The following is a 27,469-nucleotide window of genomic DNA, read 5'->3' on the forward strand; positions in this document are numbered from 1 at the left end:
GACACTGTCCACTGCTCTACTGATGCCGTCCACTGCTCTACTGACACCATCCACTGCTCTACTGACACCGTCCACTGCTCTACTGACACCGTCCACTGCTCTACTGACACCATTCACTGCTCTACTGACACCGTCCACTGCTCTACTGACACCATCCACTGCTCTACTGACACCGTCCACTGCTCTACTGACACCATCCTCTGCTCTACTGACACCGTCCACTGCTCTACTGACACCGTCCTCTGCTCTACTGACACCTTCCACTGCTCTACTGACACCGTCCTCTGCTTTACTGACACCGTCCTCTGCTCTTCTGACACCGTCCACTTCTCTACTGACACCATCCACTGCTCTACTGACACCGTCCACTGCTCTACTGACACCGTCCACTGCTCTACTGACACCGTCCTCTGCTCTACTGACACTGTCCTCTGCTCTACTGACACCGTCCTCTGCTCTACTGACACTGTCCACTGCTCTACTGATGCCGTCCACTGCTCTACTGACACCATCCACTGCTCTACTGACACCGTCCACTGCTCTACTGACACCGTCCACTGCTCTACTGACACCATCCACTGCTCTACTGACACCGTCCACTGCTCTACTGACACCGTCCACTGCTCTACTGACACCGTCCACTGCTCTACTGACACCGTCCTCTGCCCTACTGACACTGTCCTCTGCTCTACTGACACCGTCCTCTGCTCTACTGACACTGTCCACTGCTCTACTGATGCCGTCCACTGCTCTACTGACACCATCCACTGCTCTACTGACACCGTCCACTGCTCTACTGACACCATTCACTGCTCTACTGACACCGTCCACTGCTCTACTGACACCATCCACTGCTCTACTGACACCGTCCACTGCTCTACTGACACCATCCTCTGCTCTACTGACACCGTCCTCTGCTCTACTGACACCGTCCTCTGCTCTACTGACACCGTCCACTGCTCTACTGACACCATCCACTGCAGTACCGACACCGTCCACTGCTCTACTGATATACATGTGTGTTTGGGCTCTGCGGTGCACACCTAATGCCATAGGCTATGCAAACCAATGGGAAGAGAAGAGGAGGCGGGGCTAGGACAGTTTTTGGACTCAAAGTGGATTCACCCTTTAAACATAAAAGGCACCCCACCCCCACCCACCAGTACATATTACTCAGCACAAACCTGCATGCAGTGTTTTGATGAATGAAAATATTGTTTTATTACATCAGAAAACTACACTTTAGTGTTGAATTAAATCCTCTGAAGAACACTATGACTGCAGAAATTACACTGCAAAAAAATTCCCGGCCTCGGCGCCTCGGGGGTTAACACTCGAAACGTTCCTCCCATGAAGGATTGCTTAGCTTTCCCTTATCAGCCAATAAGAGCAAAGCTTTCTCTGTTAGTCACGCCCCATATTCTAGCGTCACCCTGGCGAGGCTGTCTCGACCAATCAGCGGCACCCAAGCCTTCTTTTAAGAACCCGAGCGCGCTCCCTCCCTTCCCCTTTCAGCCTCCCGGACGTTTCCATGGAGACCGAGGCGGGCTGTGCGAAGGCCCTCGGCGTTGCTATGGAGACCGGCGCAGCAGGCTCGGCGCTGGAGGTTCAGCACCACGGAGAGCGGCGCTCGGTGACTGCTGCAGCCTCCGCCGCCAGGTGGAATCCTCGGAGACATTACCTGCTTATCGTCATTGGGGACATCGCCACCGAGAGCCAGCTGCAGGCGGTGAGGGATCACCTAGAGCACGGTGAGTGATGGGATGGACCCATACACTGTGCGATCTGATTGTACAATCTGTGAGATGGGACCTGAACAATTCAGGGTCTACACAATCAGGCAGGTTACATAGTGTCTATGCATGCTACGATTTTATAATCTGATCGATCCAATCCGATAGACACAACTTTCCGATCAGATCTGATCGCACTGACTCGATCGGCCAGGGCGGGATATTATCGATCGTTAATCGGTAGCACTGAGATACACTATTCAAGCCAATTCCCACCGGTCACATTATAAAACTGCATGACCGAGATATACAATCGATCACTTGCAATTGTGTCCTAAGATCATAACTAAACTTCGCTTCCCTGGTTGTGGAATATCGATTGATTGGGTTGTCATCAATAATTATTCCTATTGGGAGAGATTGATCAGAAAGGAGATCTAGGATTTATCGAAGCGTCTTTGGCCACCGTAAAGCAGATTGTGTGATGTATGGTACAATCAGATTGTATTGTGTATGGACACCGTACAATGTCTGGGGTCTGCAGTGTGCAGGAGATCGGCTGCCGGTCCTATGAGCAAATAACGAGTCCGGGGCTCAATCACTAAAACATTCACTTTACAGGGAACTTTCCCTTCTCCTGGTGAAGCTCTGCTTCCTTCTATCATCCAATCCTATGCAAGATAAAATCCCCCTCCTTCCATGATTGGGCGTTCTCTGCAAAGTGAATTAGATCACATTTACTAAACTAAGGGAAAATTCCCCTGCAAACAAAACACCCCTGATTGCCTTTAGTAATGCAACTTCCTGACATGTTATCTGACATGGGACTGGCATCCGATCTCCTGCATACTGCAGATCCACTTCATGGTGGTCATACACCATGCAATCTGATTGTACAATCTGCTCTAAGATTAAGGAAATCACCCCCATGGCATCCTCATTTCCCTGCTTGCTTCATTCCTCATTTTACCGTACGTGCCGCTCCACCCCGCTCCCCCCGTGTATCCTCTGTAATAATTTGGGGTGATTTCTCTGCTGGCTGACTGAGTATGAGAATCGGTGACGGTGTTCTCCTCTCCTGTACATTACACTGCAGTATTGTTCATCATTGTGTCACCCGAACCTTCTACACTCCCCCGTATGTATGCAGAGCTCTGCAGTAATGTCACATCGGGGTCACTGCCAAAATCTCATCCTTCCTAAAAACTCCTATACCCCCCCAATTATATACAGAGAGCTGACATTTATCCCATATACAACTCCTATACACCCCCCCCCCAACTATATACAGAGAGCTGACATTTGTCCCATATACAACTCCTATACACCCCCCCCCCAACTATATACAGAGAGCTGACATCTATCCCATATACAACTCCTATACACCCCCCCCCCCCAATTATATACAGAGAGCTGACATCTATCCCATATACAACTCCTATATACTCCCTCCCAATTATATACAGAGAGCTGACATCTGTCCCATATACAACTCCTATACACCCCCCCCCCCAACTATATACAGAGAGCTGACATCTATCCCATATACAACTCCTATACACCCCCCCCCAATTATATACAGAGAGCTGACATCTATCCCATATACAACTCCTATATACCCCCCCCCAACTATATACAGAGAGCTGACATCTGTTCCATATACAACTCCTATACCCCCCCCCCCAAACTATATACAGAGAGCTGACATCTGTTCCATATACAACTCCTATACCCCCCCCCCAAACTATATACAGAGAGCTGACATCTGTCCTATATACAACTCCTATACCCCCCCCCCAAACTATATACAGAGAGCTGATATCTGTCCCATATACAACTCCTATAACCCCCCCCCCCCAAACTATATACAGAGAGCTGATATCTGTCCTATATACAACTCATATACACCCCCCAAAACTATATACAGAGAGCTGATATCTGTCCTATATACAACTCCTATACCCCCCCAACTATATACAGAGAGCTGATATCTGTCCCATATACAACTCCTATACCCCCCCCCAAACTATATACAGAGAGCTGACATCTGTCCCATATACAACTCCTATACACCCCCCCAATTATATACAGAGAGCTGACATCTGTCCCATATACAACTCCTATACCCCCCCCCCCAAACTATATACAGAGAGCTGATATCTGTCCCATATACAACTCCTATACCCCCCCAACTATATACAGATAGAGAGCTGATATCTGTCCCATATACAACTCCTATACCCCCCCCCCAAACTATATACAGAGAGCTGATATCTGTCCCATATACATCTCCTATACACTCCCCCCCAAACTATATACAGAGAGCTGACATCTGTCCCATATACAACTCCTATACCCCCCCCCCAACTATATACAGATAGAGAGCTGATATCTGTCCCATATACAACTCCTATACCCCCCCCCCCCAACTATATACAGAGAGCTGATATCTGTCCCATATACAACTCCTATACACCCCCCCCCAAACTATATACAGAGAGCTGATATCTGTCCCATATACAACTCCTATACACCATATAAGGTGGTTTATTGAGGAGTAGTTGTATCAGTCTATGTTTGTGCCTGTGTGTAAGAATGCATGTGCTGACTTAACCAAGAGAAGCATATGAACAAAGTATTTCTGTATAGACCACAGAGGAAAGAAGGTTAATTTGTCAGCAAAATAACATGTCAGGCTCTATGTAAAGTAAACATAGGTGTTTTATAAATAAATTTATAGGGTATATTAACAACCGTGCAATAAAATCATTGGATAGATACGATCAGTGCAAATACGAGAAACAAGACAAACAAGACATATACATAAACAAAAAGTGACAGAAAACCGGCCGGCATGAGCTTATTATACTTCAATTAGTATTAATATACAATCAATCGATTAATCAATAGGATTTCTTGAAGGGACTCTTTAAAGTACAATCGTGCGCCAATTTGGATTGGTAGCTGTGTGTGGGTAGACAATGTTATCTGATTTGCTCCAGGGAAGCCACTAATCGTGGTAAATATGAATGAGGTGGTTATGGAAGGTGTGTTGCTGTGGGCAAGTTGATGGTGTGGGATATATCAATAATTTTGTAATTTCCTTGTATGGTGATATATCATTCCATATGGTTATGTGACTTGGTTGGGGATTTTTTGCAGTGATCATGTATTATTGCCTTGATCGCTGATGGTTGTAATACCGTTTTTTCACCCCTAGGTGGTCGGATGTTTGCTCCACAGATATTCAATGAAGGTTAGTTTATATCCAAACGCATATTTCCTTATACCTATTAAGAGCAGCAATATATCTATCTCTCCGGGGACTAAACAATGGTATGACAGTATTGTCCAACACATTGACGGTTAATCACCGTGTCTTCACCCCTATTTGATAGGTTTGCTTTGGTATGGAGGATATTAAGTAGTGTTGGGGACTAGGCAGAGCTATCACAGTATTAACCGCTGACCGCGCTTGTGTATCGGTTCAGTACGGTTCACATGGAGGGTGTTCGCTCTGACGGCGTGAAGCCGTTTCTTCACCCCTATATAATAAGTGCTTGGTTTACCTTTGTTGATAGTCTGTGGAGCAGTGCATCCGCCTTCGTTGTTTGTTGCCAACGTTTTCCATGTGCCGTCCTTTGTTTCCGTTCTCCTGGTCGTTCCGGGCGTCCGATATGTGGTTGGAGTGGTGAGGGGTATGCCGCCGGGCAATGACGTCGACGCGTTTCGCCTTTTCTTGCGTAGCTTCGTCTGGACGTCCAGACGAAGCTACGCAAGAAAAGGCGAAACGCGTCGACGTCATTGCCCGGCGGCATACCCCTCACCACTCCAACCACATATCGGACGCCCGGAACGACCAGGAGAACGGAAACAAAGGACGGCACATGGAAAACGTTGGCAACAAACAACGAAGGCGGATGCACTGCTCCACAGACTATCAACAAAGGTAAACCAAGCACTTATTATATAGGGGTGAAGAAACGGCTTCACGCCGTCAGAGCGAACACCCTCCATGTGAACCGTACTGAACCGATACACAAGCGCGGTCAGCGGTTAATACTGTGATAGCTCTGCCTAGTCCCCAACACTACTTAATATCCTCCATACCAAAGCAAACCTATCAAATAGGGGTGAAGACACGGTGATTAACCGTCAATGTGTTGGACAATACTGTCATACCATTGTTTAGTCCCCGGAGAGATAGATATATTGCTGCTCTTAATAGGTATAAGGAAATATGCGTTTGGATATAAACTAACCTTCATTGAATATCTGTGGAGCAAACATCCGACCACCTAGGGGTGAAAAAACGGTATTACAACCATCAGCGATCAAGGCAATAATACATGATCACTGCAAAAAATCCCCAACCAAGTCACATAACCATATGGAATGATATATCACCATACAAGGAAATTACAAAATTATTGATATATCCCACACCATCAACTTGCCCACAGCAACACACCTTCCATAACCACCTCATTCATATTTACCACGATTAGTGGCTTCCCTGGAGCAAATCAGATAACATTGTCTACCCACACACAGCTACCAATCCAAATTGGCGCACGATTGTACTTTAAAGAGTCCCTTCAAGAAATCCTATTGATTAATCGATTGATTGTATATTAATACTAATTGAAGTATAATAAGCTCATGCCGGCCGGTTTTCTGTCACTTTTTGTTTATGTATATGTCTTGTTTGTCTTGTTTCTCGTATTTGCACTGATCGTATCTATCCAATGATTTTATTGCACGGTTGTTAATATACCCTATAAATTTATTAATAAAACACCTATGTTTACTTTACATAGAGCCTGACATGTTATTTTGCTGACAAACTCCTATACACCCCCCAAACTATATACAGAGAGCTGACATCTGTCCCATATACAACTCCTATACCCCCCCCCCAACTATATACAGATAGAGAGCTGATATCTGTCCCATATACAACTCCTATACCCCCAAACTATATACAGAGAGCTGACATCTGTCCCATATACAACTCCTATACCCCCCCCAACTATATACAGAGAGCTGACATCTGTCCCATATACAACTCCTATACCCCCCCCCCAAACTATATACAGAGAGCTGACATCTGTCCCATATACAACTCCTATACACCCCCCAAACTATATACAGAGAGCTGACATCTGTCCCATATACAACTCCTATACCCCCCCCAAACTATATACAGAGAGCTGACATCTGTCCCATATACAACTCCTATACCCTCCCAAACTATATACAGAGAGATGACATCTGTCCCATATACAACTCCTATACACCCCCCCAATTATATACAGAGAGCTGACATCTGTCCCATATACAACTCATATACACCCCCCCCCCCAAACTATATACAGAGAGCTGATATCTATCCCATATTCAACTCATATACCCCCCAAACTATATACAGAGAGCTGTCATCTATCCCATATACAACTCTTATACCACCCCCCCAAACTATATACAGAGAGCTGACATCTGTCCCATATACAACTCCTATACCCCCCCAACTATATACAGAGAGCTGACATCTGTCCCATATACAACTCCTATACCCCCCCCAACTATATACAGAGAGCTGACATCTATCCCATATACAACTCCTATACCCCCCCCAAACTATATACAGAGAGCTGACATCTGTCCCATATACAACTCCTATACCCCCCCCCCACAAACTATATACAGAGAGCTGATATCTGTCCCATATACAACTCCTATACACGCCCCCCCCCAAACTATATACAGAGAGCTGACATCTGTCCCATATACAACTCCTATACACGCCCCCCCCCCAAACTATATACAGAGAGCTGATATCTGTCCCATATACAACTCCTATACACGCCCCCCCCAAACTATATACAGAGAGCTGACATCTGTCCCATATACAACTCCTATACCCCCCCCCCACAAACTATATACAGAGAGCTGATATCTGTCCCATATACAACTCCTATACACGCCCCCCCCAAACTATATACAGAGAGCTGATATCTGTCCCATATACAACTCCTATACACGCCCCCCCCCAAACTATATACAGAGAGCTGACATCTGTCCCATATACAACTCCTATACACCCCCCCTCCAAACTATATACAGAGAGCTGATATCTGTCCCATATACAACTCCTATACACTCCCCCCCAAACTATATACAGAGAGCTGACATCTGTCCCATATACAACTCCTATACACCCCCCCCCCCAACTAAATACAGAGAGCTGACATCTGTCCCATATACAACTCCTATACACCCCCCCAAACTATATACAGAGAGCTGACATCTGTCCCATATACAACTCCTATACACCCCCCAAACTATATACAGAGAGCTGACATCTGTCCCATATACAACTCCTATACACCCCCCCCAATAATATACAGAGAGCTGACATCTGTCCCATATACAACTCCTATACCCCCCAAACTATATACAGAGAGCTAACATCTGTCCTATGCACAACTCCCATACCCCCCCCAACTATATACAGAGTGCTGACATCTGTCCCATATACAACTCCTATACCCCCCAACTATATACAGATAGAGAGCTGATATCTGTCCCATATACAACTCCTATACACCCCCCCCCAAACTATATACAGAGAGCTGACATCTGTCCCATATACAACTCCTATACCCCCCCCCAACTATATACAGATAGAGAGCTGATATCTGTCCCATATACAACTCCTATACCCCCCCCCCAAACTATATACAGAGAGCTGACATCTGTCCCATATACAACTCCTATACCCCCCCAAACTATATACAGAGAGCTGACATCTGTCCCATATACAACTCCTATACACCCCCCAAACTATATCCAGAGAGCTGACATCTGTCCTATATACAACTCCTATACACCCCCCAAACTATATACAGAGAGCTTACATCTGTCCCATATACAACTCCTATACACCCCTCCAAACTATATACAGAGCGCTGATATCTGTCCCATATACAACTCCTATACACCACCCCCAAACTATATACAGAGAGCTGACATCTATCCCATATACAACTCCTATACACCCCCCCAAACTATATACAGAGAGCTGACATCTGTCCCATATACAACTCCTATACCCCCCCCAAACTATATACAGAGAGCTGATATCTGCCCCATATACAACTCCTATACACCCCCCCCCCAAACTATATACAGAGAGCTGACATCTATCCCATATACAACTCCTATACACCCCACCCAAACTATATACAGAGAGCTGACATCTGTCCCATATACAACTCCTATACACCCCCCAACTATATACAGAGAGCTGACATCTGTCCCATATACAACTCCTATACACCCCCCAAACTATATCCAGAGAGCTGACATCTGTCCTATATACAACTCCTATACACCCCCCCAAACTATATACAGAGAGCTTACATCTGTCCCATATACAACTCCTATACCCCCCCCAAACTATATACAGAGAGCTGATATCTGTCCCATATACAACTCCTATACACCCCCCCAAACTATATACAGAGAGCTTACATCTGTCCCATATACAACTCCTATACCCCCCCAAACTATATACAGAGAGCTGACATCTATCCCATATACAACTCCTATACACCCCCCCAACTATATACAGAGAGCTGACATCTGTCCCATATACAACTCCTATACCCCCCTCCAAACTATATACAGAGAGCTGATATCTGCCCCATATACAACTCCTATACACCACCCCCAAACTATATACAGAGAGCTGACATCTATCCCATATACAACTCCTATACACCCCCCCAACTATATACAGAGAGCTGACATCTGTCCCATATACAACTCCTATACCCCCCCTCCAAACTATATACAGAGAGCTGACATCTATCCCATATACAACTCCTATACACCCCCCAACTATATACAGAGAGCTGACATCTGTCCTATATACAACTCCTATACACCCCCCAAACTATATACAGAGAGCTGACATCTGTCCCATATACAACTCCTATACCCCCCCCCCAAACTATATACAGAGAGCTGACATCTATCCCATATACAACTCCTATACCCCCCCCAAACTATATACAGAAAGCTAACATCTGTCCTATGCACAACTCCTATACCCCCCCCCCAACTATATACAGAGTGCTGACATCTGTCCCATATACAACTCCTATACCCCCCCCCCCAATAATATACAGAGAGCTGACATCTGTCCCATATACAACTCCTATACCCCCCCCCCAAACTATATACAAAGAGCTGACATCTGTCCCATATACAACTCCTATACCCCCCCCCCCCAAAAAAAACTATATACAGAGAGCTGATATCTGTCCCATATACAACTCCTATACCCCCCCCCCCAATAATATACAGAGAGCTGACATCTGTCCCATATACAACTCCTATACCCCCCCAAACTATATACAGAGAGCTAACATCTGTCCTATGCACAACTCCTATACCCCCCCCCCAAAACTATATACAGAGAGCTGACATCTGTCCTATATACAACTCCTATACACCCCCCCCCAAACTATATACAGAGAGCAGACATCTGTCCCATATACAACTCCTATACAACCCCCCCAAAACTATATACAGAGAGCTGACATCTATCCCATATACAACTCCTATACCCCCCTAATTATATACAGAGAGCTGACATCTGTCCCATATACAACTCCTATACACCCCCCCCCCCCCAATAATATACAGAGAGCTGATATCTGTCCCATATACAACTCCTATACACCCCCCAAACTATATACAGAGAGCTGACATCTATCCCATATACAACTCCTATACACCCCCCTCCCAGTAATTTCATATAGAATGCTGATATCTATCCCATATAAAACTCTTCTAGACCCCCCCCCCCAGTAATTTCATATAGAGAGATGACATCTATCCCATATAAAACTCTTATAGACCCCCCCCCCCCCAGTAATTTCATACAGTGAGCTGATATCTGTCCCATATACAACTCCTATACACCCCCCCCCAACTATATACAGAGAGCTGACATCTGTCCCATATACAACTCCTATACCCCCCCCAAACTATATACAGAGAGCTGACATTTGTCCCATATACAACTCCTATACCCCCCCAATAATATAAAGAGAGCTGACATCTGTCCCATATACAACTCCTATACACCCCCCCTCCCAGTAATTTCATATAGAATGCTGATATCTATCCCATATAAAACTCTTATAGACCCCCCCCCCCAGTAATTTCATACAGAGAGCTGACATCTATCCCATATAAAACTCCTATACACCCCCCCCCCCTCCCCATAAAATTTTTATTAAGGATAAGGATGTTTATTTCCAGGATGCGGACAGGCGCATGTCTGGTAATGGAAAATACAGATCCCGCTCCTCTGTGAATTGCGTCTGTTCTATGTGGGAGGAAAGTTACCAACTATTTCCCTATGAATCTGCTTAGTAAATGTCGCTTTCTATGTATCAGTAGAGTCAGAGCATTGCACTGTGCTGGATGTCATTAACTTCTCCTGCATTGCAGTTCTCCTAAGCTGGCCTTATACATTGTACAATCTCCTTTCCATTTACCATCATCTCTGTGTGATTGGATGGAAATTCCATTGCATTGGAGGGGATTTACTAAAACTGGAGAGTGCAAACTTGGGTGCAGCTCTGCACGGTAGCCAATCGACTTCAAACTGCAGCTTCTTCGGTTAAAATTTGACAAATAAACTGAAAGCTGTTTGATTTCTATGCAGAGCTGCACCAGATTTTGCACTCTCCAGTCTTAGTAAATCTCCCCCATTGCATAGGTTTGGCCGCATTTTACATAGATTTGTTCAATTTAATGAATTTGCAAAGGGATTGTGCAATCGGATTGTAGTGTGTATGGCCACCCTTAGGGCTTGCTCAGACTAGCTTTGGTTTCTGAAGAGTGATCTGCGTTTAGATTGCTCTTTAGAGAGTTTTTGACAGGCAGTGAGGAGGCGTTATATTGCCTCCATACTGCCTGTTTTAACCTCTTGATTGCTGCACTAGTGTGCCACAACCGCACCCATTGCATGTGTTTGCGGGGTGCTTGCAGAGCATCTCTCTTCATTTAAAGGGGTCTCATTTAGCAAGTGCTGCGCACACCGAAAGCAGTAATTCTTGCCGAGCTTGCTTACACCCCTGCCTTCTACCTCTGCAGCTAAAGGAGATAGTGGCCTGGGGTTAGTAAAAGCATGGCTCGATTTTAGGAGTATATACCCCCCCCCAACCTCATGTGTGAACTTGCCCTTAGGCTGACCATACATTATAATATCTGATTGTTCAATCTTTGTACACCACTTTAGGTTTAAATAAACAATGGAATATGAGGATCTACTTAACTCTACAATCATTCTGTAACTAGTCAGGCAGGCTTTTGCACTACCTAGTTGTTGGTAGATCTAAAAGATTGTACAATCAGATTGTACAATGTGTGCTGAGCTTTAGACAAAACTATGCAGGACTTTTTTCTCAGAGAATAAGTGCAGGAACTCCCCCTTTCCGAGTCACCCCGTGTCTCTGTCCCCTACCCACCTCTGGGCACCTTCCCTTGATTCCACCTTTTACTGTGGTACGTAGTATGGGATTTGCTAATGAAATGCAGTAAAATAGGTCCCCTGCAATCAGCAACAATGGACTAGCAACAATACAGTAGATCCACACAGCAAAATAGACCCCATTCAGCGACTATAGATCCTCCAGCAACAATAGATCCCTCCCAGCAACAATAGATCCCCCACAAGAAAATACCCCCAGCAATAATAGATCACCCAGCAATAAAAGAATCCTCCCAGAAGCAATAAATCTCCCGAGCAACAATAGAATCCTCCCAGCAATTATAGATCCCCAGCAACTATAGATCCCCTCAGCAACAACAGACCTTCCCAGCAACAACATATCCCTCCCAGCCACAATAGACCCCCACAAGAACCCCCCAGCAACAAAAGATTCCTTCCAGCAATTATAGATCCCCTCAGCAACAACAGACCTTCCCAACAACAATAGATCCTTCCCAACAACAATAGATCCCTCCCAGCAACAATAGATCCCCCACAAGAAAATACTGCCAGCAACAATAGATATACTCCAGCAACAATAGATCCCCCAGCAGCAATAAATATCCCCAGCAGCAAAATAATTCTCCCAGCAACTATAGATCCCCTCAGCAACAACAGACCTCCCCAGCAACACCTGTTATCCTGCTGGAAGGAGCCATCAGAAGATGGGAACACTATAGTCATAAAGGGATGGACATGGTCAGCCACAATACCAGGGTGGATTTGATTTAAATCAAGTTGATTTAAATCCTGATTTAAATCACTAGTAAAAAGGCTTGATTTAAATTAACTCAATTTAAATCATAATTTGTAAAGAGCAACTGTCATCTCTGTCCCGCAGCTGCTCCTCCTCTGACCCGGTATTGACTCACTGAAAGTCCCATTCACTTTAATGGGATGGCTGGTGATGCGGCAGTGACACAACAAGGTGAGGGACGTGGCGGCAGCAGGTGAGTGGATGGCCGCTAACAGGTGCTGCCATGATGGATCTGAAATGACAGGTGCTCTTTAAATGTAAGGATTTATTTCTTGCTGGAGTTCGTCATTTTTAAGAATTACCCACATTGTAATGTAGATCGCTAGTGGATTAAGGTTTGGATATTGATGTGTTGAAATTTCTGCAGAAAGTACCTTTTTTTTAGTAGTGTACCCCGCGACTTCTGGTCGCAGCTGCCTAGGCGATTACTTCATCAACCAGGCCCATTGACTCCTGGGATATCTATGTCATCAATCCCAGAAGTCTTCAGGTGTCTAATGCAATTACACAAAGCGCGCCGCAGTGTTGTTACTGCGCAGGCGCAAGATCCGGAAGTGCATGCTGGGTAGCCAGCTGCACGAAATTCAGGAAATGAAGCCAGGCTGGCTTCAGCTGCCCAAATCCTGCATGTCCGCAGCCAGAATTGAGGGGGCAAAAAAAAAATAAGCAGGTTGTAAGTAGATGCAATGTGTACATGGGCAACATTTTCCATTATGCTTATCAGGAATTACAAAGATCTCTGCAATGCTATTAATGCAATGTTGGCTAGGAGACTTGAACTCCGCTTTAATATTTGCAAATAAATTGAAGGTTTCCTATTTAGAATAATAAGCTGCCGGGTTAGTAAGCAATATCAGAACCGATTCAATCATACAGTTTGTAGTGTACACAGATTTGCAAAACAATAGGATAAAGGAATATTCCTGAACTTTGTTTTATCTCTTAGTTACTGTGAAATTATGTGAATGCCTCAATGCAGTGCATGTTATCTCAGCTTGCAGAGCTTGGATTCATTGAATGAGTTTACCAAAAATATGAATATTGCAGAATATACAGCCTCATGCTACATAACTAAGCTCCATTTCATGCTGAATAAACTAAATTGTTATTTTATCTTAAATATAAAATCTTTAGATAGATTTTTACTCCAAAAGCATAAAAAAAAACATTTTAAAGGGAAAGTGTAAAAATAAAAAAAATTAAAAATTTAAATTGCCCTCCGAGCTTGCACGCAGAAGTGAACGCATACGTACGTCGCGCCCACATATGTAAACAGCGTTCAATCCACACATGTGAGGTATCGCCGCAAACGTTAGAGTGAGAGCAATAATTCTAGCCCAAGACCTCCTCTGTAACTCTAAACTGGTAACCTGTAAAAAATGTTAAAGCGTTGCCTATGGAGATTTTTAAGTACCGAAGGTTGGCGGCATTCCACGAGTGTGCGCAACTTTAAAGTGTGACATGTTAGGTATCTATTTACTCAGCCTAACATCCTCTTTCACAATATACAAATAAATTGGGCTAACTTTAGTGTTTTTTTTTTCTTTTCTTTATTTCATTAAACTTTTTTTTTTCATTAAAATATTGGTGCGCAAGCACCGCGTGACAACGACCACCATTTTATTCTCTAGGGTCTCTGCTAAAAAAAACATATATAATGGTTGGGGGTTCTGAGTAGTTTTTTAGCAAAAAAAAATTATGATTTTTACATGTAGGAGCAGAGTGCCAGAATTGGTCTGGTATGGAAGTGGTTAAATAAAAAAACAAATCCAATTTAAATAAAAAAAAAACAGATTTAAAAAAAAAAAAAAATCGATTTTTATCCACCCTGGTGTGTGGAGAGTCTTAGATCTACCATGAACTATGTAGTCCAAAGGCCTGTCTGATTTAATACTAATACATTTGGCTGTTCAAGTTTGTCCTTATATTATATAATTTTGGTAAAACCAAATGATTGTACAATCAGATTGTATGGTGTATGGCCAGCTTTTAGATAACAAAGGAAAAGTAAGAACTAAATTACATTTTTTTTTTGCAATGCATGTTTACCGTAGTCTTGTCTGTATGTCTGATGGTCTAGATGACCCACCCATATAGAGTCCATTCTGCAGGGAATGTGTGATGGAATATTGGGATCTCATTAGATTTGCAGGCAGACGTGACGCATTGCTGTTGTACTTCTCCAATCACTGAGTCATCGGCCTGCACTGGGGAGATTATTGGTTACGACACGGCTTACATTACTTCTGCAGATCCCGGCTCAGCGTGCAGACTGTGTACTGCTCCCTCATCTCTCTATAATCTCACCCATAGATTATGATGATTCCAGCTAAAGCCGAAAACGGGAGCCTAGAAAACTTCCCTCTGAAGTGCGACTCCCTGCATCTGCTAGTACTGAGGCTGTGTGCTCCTCTGTATTGCAGAGATATCAGTGGCCCAGATTGCTTGTATCATCTATATTGTGATTGAAGTAGATGGAAAGCCTAGCTCTGTGCTTCTCAACCAGGGGGCCATCTGGGTAGGGTGACCACAATTCCAAAGTGCCAATCAGGGACCCCCCCCCCCCAAAAAAAAAGACAATTTCTGATACCTTTTTTTTGCCAATTTTTGTCACATTCTTAGATCTCACGGGTTCATGCCTGAACCTGTAGTCCTTCACTAGTTGGAGGGGAGGCGGGGGGGGGGGGGGGGGTGGGGGGGGTTGTTGGGTCACATCTCCAAAAAGTGAACGACTACAAGTTCCAGCATGAACTTCTTAGATCTAAGGATGCAACTCCCTCCAGAATTGAAGGACTACAAGTCCCGGCATGAACCCCTGAGATCTATAAATGGAACCCCTTAGATCTCACAGGTTCATGCTGGGACCTTTAGTCCTTTACCTTTGGGGCAGTCACATCTCCCAAAAGTGAACGACTACAAGTTCCAGCCTGAACTTCTTAGAGCTAAGGATGTGACTCCCTCCAAAATTGAAGGACTAGAAGTACCAGCATGAACCCATGAGATCTAAAAATGGAACGCCTAAGAGCTCATGGGTTCATGCTGGGACCTGTAATCCTTCATTAGTTGGGGGGGGTTTGCATCCTCAGCTCTGAGGGGTTTATGCTAGGACCTGTAGTCCTTAACTTTTTAGGGGTCACATCTGCCAAAAGTGAAGGGGTACAAGTCCCAGCATGAACCCCTCTTGCAGTGACTGCCCGGCTTCCTCATGATGACACTGTCTGCACATACTGTATCAATCTGGTCTGAACTCGGCCTTCCCCTATACACATTAGTTCCTTTCTTCCTTTAGAGCACGTGTGTCAAACACAAGGCCTGCGGGCCGAATGCGGCCCTCTAGGCCATTTCATGTGGCCCTCGCACCTCTCCTGCAGCTACCCCCTCACCTCTGTCCCTAACTTGTCTCAGCAGTCGGCAGCAGAGAGGAGGACAGAACTCCTCATACAGATTCTGTACCTCTCTGTTTAGCTGCAGCACCACCTCATCTCTGCCTCCCCTGGTCTCAGAAAATGCAGGGTCTGGAGGAGGACCAGATGAGGGCTGGAGTTTGCAGAATGCTGTTTCCCAGCTCCATCCCCAGCTTCTTCCAGGAAGCAGCACAAGGTAAAGAGGATGCACTGTGATGTAAGGGAGGGTGGGAGCCTAGTGGGGGGCTCTTGACATCTAATGTAAGGGGGAGCGGGGTGCTCCGGACATTTAGTCTTACAGATACAACTGGCCCTTTGAGGGCAACCACAATTCTGATGCGGCCCGCAATGAAATTGGGTTTGACACCCCTGCTTTAGAGCATGCTGGAGGCCCGGAGACAATAGAGGAGGTGGGTGGACCGTGGTGGAAGAGCAGTAGGCATGAAAGAGGAGGAAGGTAAATCCTTCTTCAGCTTTGAATGCTGGGCATGGTGTCGCGGTCGTGACGCCCATGGTTGCTAGATGCTAACCAGTGACCAGTATGATCTCAGGTGGAGGTGGAGCCAGCGCTAGCACTATGGCCGGGTTGTTGTAAGTCCACCCCTGTTCCCTGCATTCTGGACTGCTCGCTAATGTCCCTTCTGTAAATGTCCCCCGAGGCTCAGATATGCCCCTGGCTGTGTCCGAATTATTCCGGGAGATTGACCCAGAATGAAGGTGCCCGGGACCCGTCACCCTATGTCTGGGTACCCCCAAGGTGCCATGAGCACAGAACCCAGTTTGCCCTGGACCAGCAACAGTTGCCATGATGCGGGCGGGCCAGCCACGAGTAACATAACAACCAATGACGCTCTACGGCCAGGACTCACGGCATCATTCATTGTTATGGGGATGGCTGCCAGCTTGGCCGCACCATGGCCACACATGAACACAGTATAATAACACCTCCTTTGCATGAGTGTGCTGGTTTAGTACAGGGCTCGACAAACCCCAGGCGCCAGGTCACCATGGCAACACATGAACACAGTAAAATAACACCTCCTGTGCATGAGTGTGCTGGTCTAGTACAGGGCTCGACAAGCCCCAGGCGCCAGGTCACCATGGCAACACATGAACACAGTATAATAACACCTCCTGTGCATGAGTGTGCCGGTTTAGTACAGGGCTCGACAAACCCCAGGCACCAGGTCACCATGGCAACACATGAACACAGTATAACAACACCTCCTGTGCATGAGTGTGCTGGTTTTGTACAGGGCTTGACAAACCCCAGGCGCCAGGTCACCATGGCAACACATGAACACAGTAAAATAACACCTCCTGTGCATGAGTGTGCTGGTCTAGTACAGGGCTCGACAAGCCCCAGGCGCCAGGTCACCATGGCAACACATGAACACAGTATAATAACACCTCCTGTGCATGAGTGTGCCGGTTTAGTACAGGGCTCGACAAACCCCAGGCACCAGGTCACCATGGCAACACATGAACACAGTATAACAACACCTCCTGTGCATGAGTGTGCTGGTTTTGTACAGGGCTTGACAAACCCCAGGCGCCAGGTCAGCATGGCAACAAGACATTTTGTCCTGCCACCTGGGCTGCTGCTTGAATGCTCCACCTATACCCGCATGTGCCCCCCCCTGCTATGTATCCTGGAATCCGCTTGCCCTTCTGCAGGCCCGGGACCAGCATAGTGGGTACCGCCGGGTAGAGGGGAGGGAGGAGAGCCTTCCTGTTGTTGACCTGGAAGTGACGTGTGATGTCACTTCCAGGTCTCCGTTGACAGTTACCCCAGCCATCAAGGCCAGGGAAGAATGTATGCAGTGCGATCTGCATTGCATAACATTCAGTGGAGCACAGGGGAGACATGCAGGGTCTTATAGACCGGCTTAGATGTCTCATTAAACAGAACCTGTCACCAAAAGATCATCACATGTGATGGGAAAAAAAATAAAGTAGAAAATTTTTTTTATTAATTGTAAAAAATGTAAGTTACACCCAAGCACATAAAATTGTTAAATGCGATACACATGCAGGGCCGGGACAAGGGGTGGGCAGAAGGGTCAGATGCCCTGGCCGCAATGGTTTATTGCAGGGACGTGGGTGCCCTGACCCTAAACCCGCCGGAGGGGGCACCAGTTTGGCATCTTTGCCCTGGGCACTGGGTGGCATTGTCCCAGCACTGTACATATGTTACATATTGCTGCGCATACCAGAATGACAGCAATAATTCTAGCACCAGACCTCCTTCGTAACGCTAAACTGATGACTTATAGGGGGCTTTTAATGTATTGCCTATAGAAAATGTAGGGTACTGAAGGTTGTTGCCATGTCACGGGTGCACCGAAATTTAAGGTTTGATATGTTGGGTATATTTTTAGTCCGTGCAACCTCGGCTTTTATATCTTACCAAAAAATTGGGTAATTTATTGTTTTTGTGCTCTCTAAAATTACCTTTTAATGTGTTTTTTTACTGAAATTACAGTGGTGATCGAAAATTTGGGCACCCCAGGTAAAAATTGGAATTAATGTGCATAAAGAAGCCAAGGAAAGATGGAAAAATCTCCAAAAGGCATCAAATTACAGATTAGACATTCTTATAATATGTCAACAAAAGTTAGATTTTATTTCCATCATTGACACTTTCAAAATTACAGAAAACAAAAAAATGGCGTCTGCAAAAGTTTGGGCACCCTGCAGAGTTAATATCCTGTACTGCCCCCTTTGGCAAGTATCACATCTTGTAAACGCTTTTTGTAGCCATCCAAGAGTCTTTCAATTCTTGTTTGAGGTATCTTTGCCCATTCTTCCTTACAAAAGTCTTCCAGTTCTTTGAGACTTCTGGGCTGTCTGTCACGCACTGCTCTTTTAAGGTCTATCCATAGATTTTCAATTATGTTGAGGTCAGGAGATTGTGAAGGCCACGGCAAAACCTTCAGTTTATGCCTCTTGATGTAATCCCCCGTGGATTTCGAGGTGTGTTTAGGATCATTATCCATTTGTAGAAGCCATCCTCTCTTTAACTTCAGCGTTTTCACAGATGGCATCAAGTTACTATCCAAAATTTGCAGAAATTTTATTGAATCCATTTTTCCTTCTACTCGTGAGATGTTCCCTGTGCCACTGGCTGCAATACAACCCCAAAGCATGATTGATCCACCCCCATGTTTAACAGTTGGACAGAGGTTCTTTTCATTAAATTCTGTGCCCCTTCTTCTCCAAACGTACCTTTGCTCATTCCGGCCATTCCGGTTCAATTTTAACCTCATCGGTCCACAGAACTTGTTTCCAAAATGCATCAGGCTTGTCTATATGTTCATTTGCAAAGTTCAAACGCTGATTTTTGTGGTGAGGACGTAGAAGAGGTTTTCTTCTGATGACTCTTCCATGAAGACCATATTTGTATAAGTATCTCTTTATAGCGGAATAGTGTACCACAACTCCAGTGTCTGCCAGATCTTTCTGGAGGGATCGTGCAGTCAAACGTGGGTTTTGAATTGTTTTTCTCACAATCCTGCGAGCTGTTCTGTCTGATATTTTTCTTGGTCTTCCAGATCTTGCTTTAACTTCCACTGTTCCTCATGACTGCCATTTCTTAATTACATCCCAAACAGAGGATATTGACATCTGAAAACGCTTTGCTATCTTCTTATAGCCTTCTCCAGCTTTGTGAGCGTCAACTATTTTCAGTTTCAGTTTTCTAGACAACTGCTTAGAAGATCCCATGGTGCTGATTGTTGGGGCAAGGTCAGATGAGTCTGGTTATTTAAAACCTTTGAGATTGACATCACCTGGTCTTCCCAGACGATGATTGAGAACAATCCATGACACTGGCAGGTCTCAGCCTTGCAAAGGGGGCAGTGCATGCTATAAATTCTTCAGGGTACCCAAACTTTTGCAGACGCCATTTTTTTGTTTTCTGTAATTTTGAAAGTGTCAATGATGGAAATAAAATCTAACTTTTGTTGACATATTATAAGAATGTCTAATCTGTAATTTGATGCCTTTTGGAAATTTTTCTATCTTTCCTTGGCTTCTTTATGCACATTAATACACATTTTTACCTGGGGTGCCCATACTTTCGATCACCACTGTATGTGTTTCCTAGACCTTTACGGTAATATTGCGTGATATAAAAAATTGGTAATACACTATTTTATTCTCTTGGGTGTCTGCTTTCTGAAAATATATAATGTTTGGGGTTTTTATGTAATCTTCAGGCCTAAAATGATTTTATAAATGTGTGCAGAAAAATGCAAATTTGGCTCTCGCTGTGAAAGGGTTAAAGGATAAGTTCACCTTCGTAAGCTTTGTTAGTAAAAAAAAAAAAAAACTGGCTCCTAAATTTCTTAGCTGACTTCTAGAATCAAAGCAAATTTGTCAAGCCCCGGTCTAGTAGCAATTCTTCATAGGTAACTGCTTTCCCACACAATACAAGGGATAATTCCGACCTTGCTGTCCTCGTAGGACTGGGCTTGTCCCAAATAACAACTACAAAAACACAAACAAAAGAGGGCGCCCCGGCCTAGTGCATTATGCCATATAACATTTATTATCTTCATAAAATGTACTCACAATGTAGAAATGACCGCATATCCAGCTACTTATTCATAGCACAGTAGTTCATGAGACTCAAGGTGCTCCCAAGCTAAGGAGAACTCTGACGAGGATCCTAGCTGGTCAATGTGTTTCGAGGGATAAATTCTCTTCTTCAGAGACAAACCATCATCCTGAGGATAAGGCGCCCTCTTTTTTTTGAGTTTTTGCAATGGCAACACATGATCCAGAGCAGGCGGCATGCACTACCTCCTACAGCATCCAGGAGGAGATGAAGGTTCCCCTTCTTCAGACCTCCTCCACCTCCTGCCCTCTGTTGTGCTGCTGAAGCCTAAAAGTGGTCTGATGTGAAGAGGAGACTGTGTGACTGGGGGGCTCTGTGCTGATCAGAGGACTTATTTATAGGGGGCTTTTGATGTAAAGGGGGACTGATGTAGTGGAGGCCTCTGATGTGTAGGGGGACCTCTGATGTGTAGGTAGACCCCTGGTGTGTAGGGGGACCTCTGATGTTTAGGGGGACCTCTGGTGTGTAGGGAGTCCTCTGGTGTGTAGGGGAACCACTGATGTGTAGGGGGACCTCTAGTGTGTAGGGGAACCTCTGATGTGTAGGGGGAACTCTAGTGTGTAGGGGAACCTCTGATGTGTAGGGGGACCTCTGGTATGTAGTGGGGCCTCTGGTGTGTAGGGGAACCTCTGGTATGTAGTGGGGCCTCTGGTGTGTAGGGGGACCTCTGGTATGTAGGGGGACCTCTGGTGTATGAGGAGACCTCTGGTGTGTAGGCGGACCTCTGGTGTGTAGGCGGACCTCTGGTGTGTAGTGGGGCCTCTGGTGTGTAGGGGGACCTCTGGTGTGTAGGGGGACCTCTGGTGTGTAGTGGGGCCTCTGGTGTGTAGGGGGACCTCTGGTGTGTAGGCGGACCTCTGGTGTGTAGAGGGACCTCTGTTGTATAAGGAGACCTCTGGTGTGTAGGGGGACCTCTGGTGTGTAGGGGGACCTCTGGTGTGTAGGGGGACCTCTGGTGTGTAGGCAGACCTCTGGTGTGTAGTGGGGCCTCTGGTGTGTAGGGGGACCTTAGGTGTGTAGGGGGACCTTAGGTGTGTAGGGGGACCTCTGGTGTGTAGTGGGGCCTCTGGTGTGTAGTGGGGCCTCTGGTGTGTAGTGGGGCCTCTGGTGTGTAGGGGGACCTCTGGTGTGTAGTGGGACCTCTGGTGTGTAGTGGGACCTCTGGTGTGTAGTGGGGCCTCTGGTGTGTAGTGGGGCCTCTGGTGTGTAGGGGGACCTCTGGTGTATAAGGAGACCTCTGGTGTGTAGGCGGACCTCTGGTGTGTAGGGGGACCTCTGGTGTGTAGGGGGACCTCTGGTGTGTAGTGGGGCCTCTGGTGTGTAGGGGGACCTCTGGTGTGTAGTGGGGCCTCTGGTGTGTAGGGGGACCTCTGATGTGTAGGGGGGCCTTCTGGTGCGCAGGGGGGCCTTCTGGTGCGCAGGGGGAACCTCTGGTGTGTAGGGGGACCTCTGGTGTGTAGTGGGGCCTCTGGCGTGTAGGGGAACCTCTGGTGTGTAGGGGGACCTCTGGTGTGTAGGGGGACCTCTGGTGTGTAGGCGGACCTCTGGTGTGTATAAGGAGACCTCTGGTGTGTAGGGGGACCTCTGGTGTGTAGGGGGACCTCTGGTGTGTAGGGGGACCTCTGGTGTGTAGTGGGGCCTCTGGTGTGTAGGGGGACCTCTGGTGTGTAGGGGGACCTCTGGTGTGTAGGGGGACCTCTGGTGTGTAGGGGGACCTCTGGTGTGTAGTGGGGCCTCTGGTGTGTAGTGGGGCCTCTGGTGTGTAGTGGGGACCTCTGGTGTGTAGGCGGACCTCTGGTGTGTAGGCAGACCTCTGGTGTGTAGGGGGACCTCTGGTGTGAAGGCGGACCTCTGGTGTGTAGTGGGGCCTCTGGTGTGTAGGGGGACCTCTGGTGTGTAGGCAGACCTCTGGTGTGTAGGGGGACCTCTGGTGTCTAGGGGGACCTCTGGTGTGTAGTGGGGCCTCTGGTGTGTAGTGGGGCCTCTGGTGTGTAGGGGGACCTCTGGTGTATAAGGAGACCTCTGGTGTGTAGGCGGACCTCTGGTGTGTAGGGGGACCTCTGGTGTGTAGGGGGACCTCTGGTGTGTAGGGGGACCTCTGGTGTGTAGTGGGGCTTCTGGTGCGTAGGGGGACCTCTGGTGTGTAGTGGGGCCTCTGGTGTGTAGGGGGACCTCTGATGTGTAGGGGGGCCTTCTGGTGCGCAGGGGGACCTATGGTGTGTAGGCAGACCTCTGGTGTGCAGGGGGACCTCTGGTGTGTAGTGGGTCCTCTGGTGTGTTGGGGGACATCTGAGGTGTAGGGGGACCTATGGTGTGCAGGGGGACCTCTGGTGTGTAGGCAGACCTCTGTGTAGGGGCCAGGAGACGAAGAGGGACCCGAGAAGAGGAAGATCCAAGTTGCTCTGTGCAAAACCAACTGCACAGAGGAGGTAAGTATAACGTTTATTATTTAAAAAAAAAAAACAAAACTTTACAATCACTTTAAGGCCTCTTTCAGACTTGTGCGCTCCAAAAGTCACTTGAATTCGATTCAACTTGAAGCAATGCCTGTGTAATATTGAGGTCTATGGACCTCAAGTCGCATCAAAGTCGAACCAAAGTAGTGCAGGGACTTCTTTGAAGTTGCTGTGACTTGAAGCCACATTGATATGAACGGTACTCATTGGAAATCATGGGGTACGACTTGTAATGCGACTTTGTAGTCCCAAGTCGCAGGACAAGTCGCACAAAAGTGTGAAGGGGGCCTAAAGCCCCGTACACACGTACCGATCGTCGGCCGAACGATCGGCCGTCTTTTGTCCGAGGGCTGTCTTGTCTGTTGAAAAGTGCAAAAGACTGCACACGAATTTTGTCGGCGAACAACAGCCGACTGCAGAAGTGATGTCATGTGATGGTTAACTTTCCTTGTCTTTTTTCTTTTCTGAGCATGCCCAGTCTTGCAAATCTGCTGTCTGTCAGCCGAATTCTGTACTGACTGGCGAACAATCGGCCGTTCTGGTGTCGGCATACAAAAATTTTAATGCTTGCACAACAGATTCTGTTCAGCCGAAAGTGCGCTGTCGGCTGTCGGAAGCATCATACTAACAAGCCGAAAATCGGCTGATGGGTCGTCGGCCGAATCTTTTCGGCCGACAATATGCACGTGTGTACGGGCCTTAAGTCTTGAAGTGGTGGCACAATTCCACTGCAAGAGATGATGCAGTTGGACCTCAACAAGAGCAGAGGAAGATTAGATCTCCTGGCCTGCCAATCAGAACTGTGCTGTGCTGTGTGGCAGGGCTGTGTAAATCTCAGAACTGGGAGGACAGAAGTAAAATACTCAGGTACTGTATATGCATTTCATTTGTGTATTTAGTTATTTGTGCGGAGTTCAGATTTTTTTACACTTGCTTATTAAAAGCATTCTCTAATTATAGAACATACAGAGAGTTCACAAGAGTCTCATTGAATCATTTATAACTAGTATATTATCCTGGCTCCAGTTTGTATTTAGCACTTAGCTTTCACTGCAACTGAGGCTGCAAATATACTAATTAATGTAATTTATAATTACAATTTGTTCTATGAATATTGATGTGAAACTTCTGGAAGGACCAATGTTGGCATAAGCCACCTGTATGTGGTCATTGTACTATATACATTAAAGCAAAACTTCACCCAAAAGAGGAGGTTTCCACTTTTCTGCCTCTCCATCTCCCCCCCCCCCCCCCAAAACTTTAGGCGCATTCAATTTTTTGGGGGAGAGCAGGTACCTAGGTTTGACAGGTACCTGCTGCCACTTTTACCCTAGGGTCCCAGGCGGAAGTTCAGCCCCCCCCTGCCCGCAGCCTCTTGGGTCACATCACAGGTCCCAGCAGGCTGTGGGACCATTCACAATGTCCAGCAGGCTGCGGGACCATTCACACAGCCCAGCAGGCTGCGGGACCATTCACACAGTCCAGCAGGCTGCGGGACCATTCACACAGCCCAGCAGGCTGCGGGACCATTCACACAGCCCAGCAGGCTGCGGACACAGCCCAGCAGGCTGCGGGCCATTCACACAGCCCAGAAGGCTGCGGTACCAATCACACAGCCCAGCAGGCTGTGGGACCATTCACACAGCCCAGCAGGCTGCGGGGCCATTCACACAGCCCAGCAGGCTGCGGGGCCATTTACACAGCCCAGCAGGCTGCGGAACCATTCACACAGCCCAGCAGGCTGCGGAACCATTCACACAGCCCAGCAGGCTGCGGAACCATTCACACAGCCCAGCAGGCAGCGGTACCATTCACACAGCCCAGCAGGCCGCGGGACCATTCACACAGCCCAGCAGGCTGCGGGACCATTCCCACAGCCCAGCAGGCTGCGGACACAGCCCAGCAGGCTGCGGGCCATTCACACAGCCCAGCAGGCTGCGGGACCATTCACACAGCACAGCAGGCTGCGGAACCATTCACACAGCCCAGCAGGTTGCGGAACCATTCACACAGCCCAGCAGGCTGCGGAACCATTCACACAGCAGCCCAGCTCCATCATGCACAGTGTGAAGCCGCAAGGAATCACATTCGGCTTCCCACACTAAAGATGGCAGTGCCAGGGACCCGAATACCGGTGAAGAACTGCCCTGGGTGAGGACTGTGCTGAATCCTTGGACAGATAAAGGTTGTTTTGTTAAAAGCCAGCAGATGCAGTACTTGTAGCTGCTGACTTGCATTTCTTTGTTCCTAGGGTGAAGATCCTCTTTAAAGCGGAACTTCACTCTCCCAATCAACATTGATTACTATAATTGTTATTATTATTTTTAATCCTTGTGCTGCTAGCATTAGTAAATAGATAAGAAAGTAAATTAAATGTATTTGTTTTAAACTTTTTTTTTTTTTATATTTCTTCAGTTACTTCCTAGTTTCTTGCCTAGAAAATTATGTCATACATCCCAGGAGCCTTCCGGAGGGTAGGAGAGAAGGAGGGGCTTTCCCAGTCAAGCACAATCTCCTGCATGCATTTGTGAGCTAAGGGCAGATGGATTCCAGGAAGTAAATGCTACATGGATCATTTGCCCTTACTCAAGATGGCCACAGCCAAAAATGCTGGGGGGGGGGGGGGTTATTTCTAAACTTCTAAACAAAATAAAGCATGGAGACATGAAGGGTTGGGGGAGTTTACTTTGAATAATAAAAATGAAGTAAGTCGTTTTTTTGTGGTTCATGGTGCTCAGATGCAGTGAAATCGCACTTTAAATCTCGTTTCGCTCTCTTTCTTAGGTCTCATGCACACAGGGTGCTTGCTTTTCTCCTCTGAATGCCAGAACTCCTGGCAGGAGAAAGCTGCCTAATAACACTCCTAAAGCTGTGTATTGCACAGGCATTTAGGTGTGTTTAGGTGCGTCAATAATTTGAGCGCTAATGGATTAGGATTCTGGCCTGTGGAATTCATTAAGGGGATTGTAAAGGCAGAAGGTTTTTTTCTATCTTAATATATTCTATGCATTAAAGCGGAGTTCCACCCTAAAATTATACTTACCTCCATCTTCTTGCTCCAGGTCACCTGAAAAACAAATGGATAATCACAATTTTTTTTTTTTTTACTTCCCTTGTTTAGAAGAAAATATACTTACCTTACTTCCTCTTCCTCCTCTCGGCGGCCACGGCGATTCGTCACTTCCTGGCTTGCAATGATTCCTGGGAGCTGAACGTCATCGCTCCCAGGAATCAATGCGCCTGCACCGGCCCCGACGTCAGTTCCGGTGCGGGCGCCGTCATACCTTGCTAAACAGCTTCTGGGCATGCCCAGAAGCTGTGCAGGGATGACGCTGCGGCACCGGAAGTGACGGCGGGGCCGGTGCAGTGCATCGCGGGACTGAAGAAGACGGAAGAGGTTCGCGCTGGCTTCAAACTGCCCACACCTGAGATGGCAGCGCTGGACAATACATTTTCAAGGTAAGTATTTCTTCTAAACGGTAAGTGCAACCCGGGACAGATCAGAGGCTAGCCATTGTGGAATGCACTAGCCCTGACTGTCCCGGGGGTATTTTTATTAAAAAAAACTTTCCCAGGGTGGATCTCCGCTTTGAGATAAAAAAAAACCTTCTGGGTGCAGCAGCCCCCCTAATGCTTACCTGAGCCCATCTTTATCCAGCGATGTTGCAGGAGTTTCTCCCCTCATTCGCTGAGACAGCAGTAGGGTGCGATTGGCTACCGCTGCTGTCAATCAAAGTCAGTCAGCCAATCAGGAGAAAGAGAGGGGGTTGGGCTGGGTTGTAGCTCTGTGTCTGAATGGACACAGGGAGCTGTGATTTGACTCTGGGTGCCTCAAGTAGCCTCAAGTAGCTTACGCTTCTTGCTGTGGGGGCACTCAACAAGTGGGAGGGGCCAGTAGCACAGAAGAGGGACCCAAGAAGAGGAT

The 27,469-nt window shown here is 46.6% G+C and overlaps 1 protein-coding gene across 1 annotated transcript in view; it reads left to right on the forward strand.

Moving 5' to 3' along the window:
* Nucleotides 1-1,516: 1,516 nt before the first annotated feature.
* The window catches only part of MAP1A (microtubule associated protein 1A), a 277,331-nt gene continuing 251,378 nt past the window's right edge, over nt 1,517-27,469 (forward strand). The window contains exon 1 of the mRNA XM_082257037.1: nt 1,517-1,751. Coding sequence (XP_082113163.1) covers nt 1,532-1,751 — 220 coding nt within the window. The 5' untranslated portion in view covers nt 1,517-1,531. The remainder of the gene's footprint in view (nt 1,752-27,469) is intronic.

Source organism: Pelophylax lessonae (genome assembly GCF_965119305.1).
Source record: "Pelophylax lessonae genome assembly, chromosome: 4".
NCBI classification, from domain to species: domain Eukaryota; kingdom Metazoa; phylum Chordata; class Amphibia; order Anura; family Ranidae; genus Pelophylax; species Pelophylax lessonae.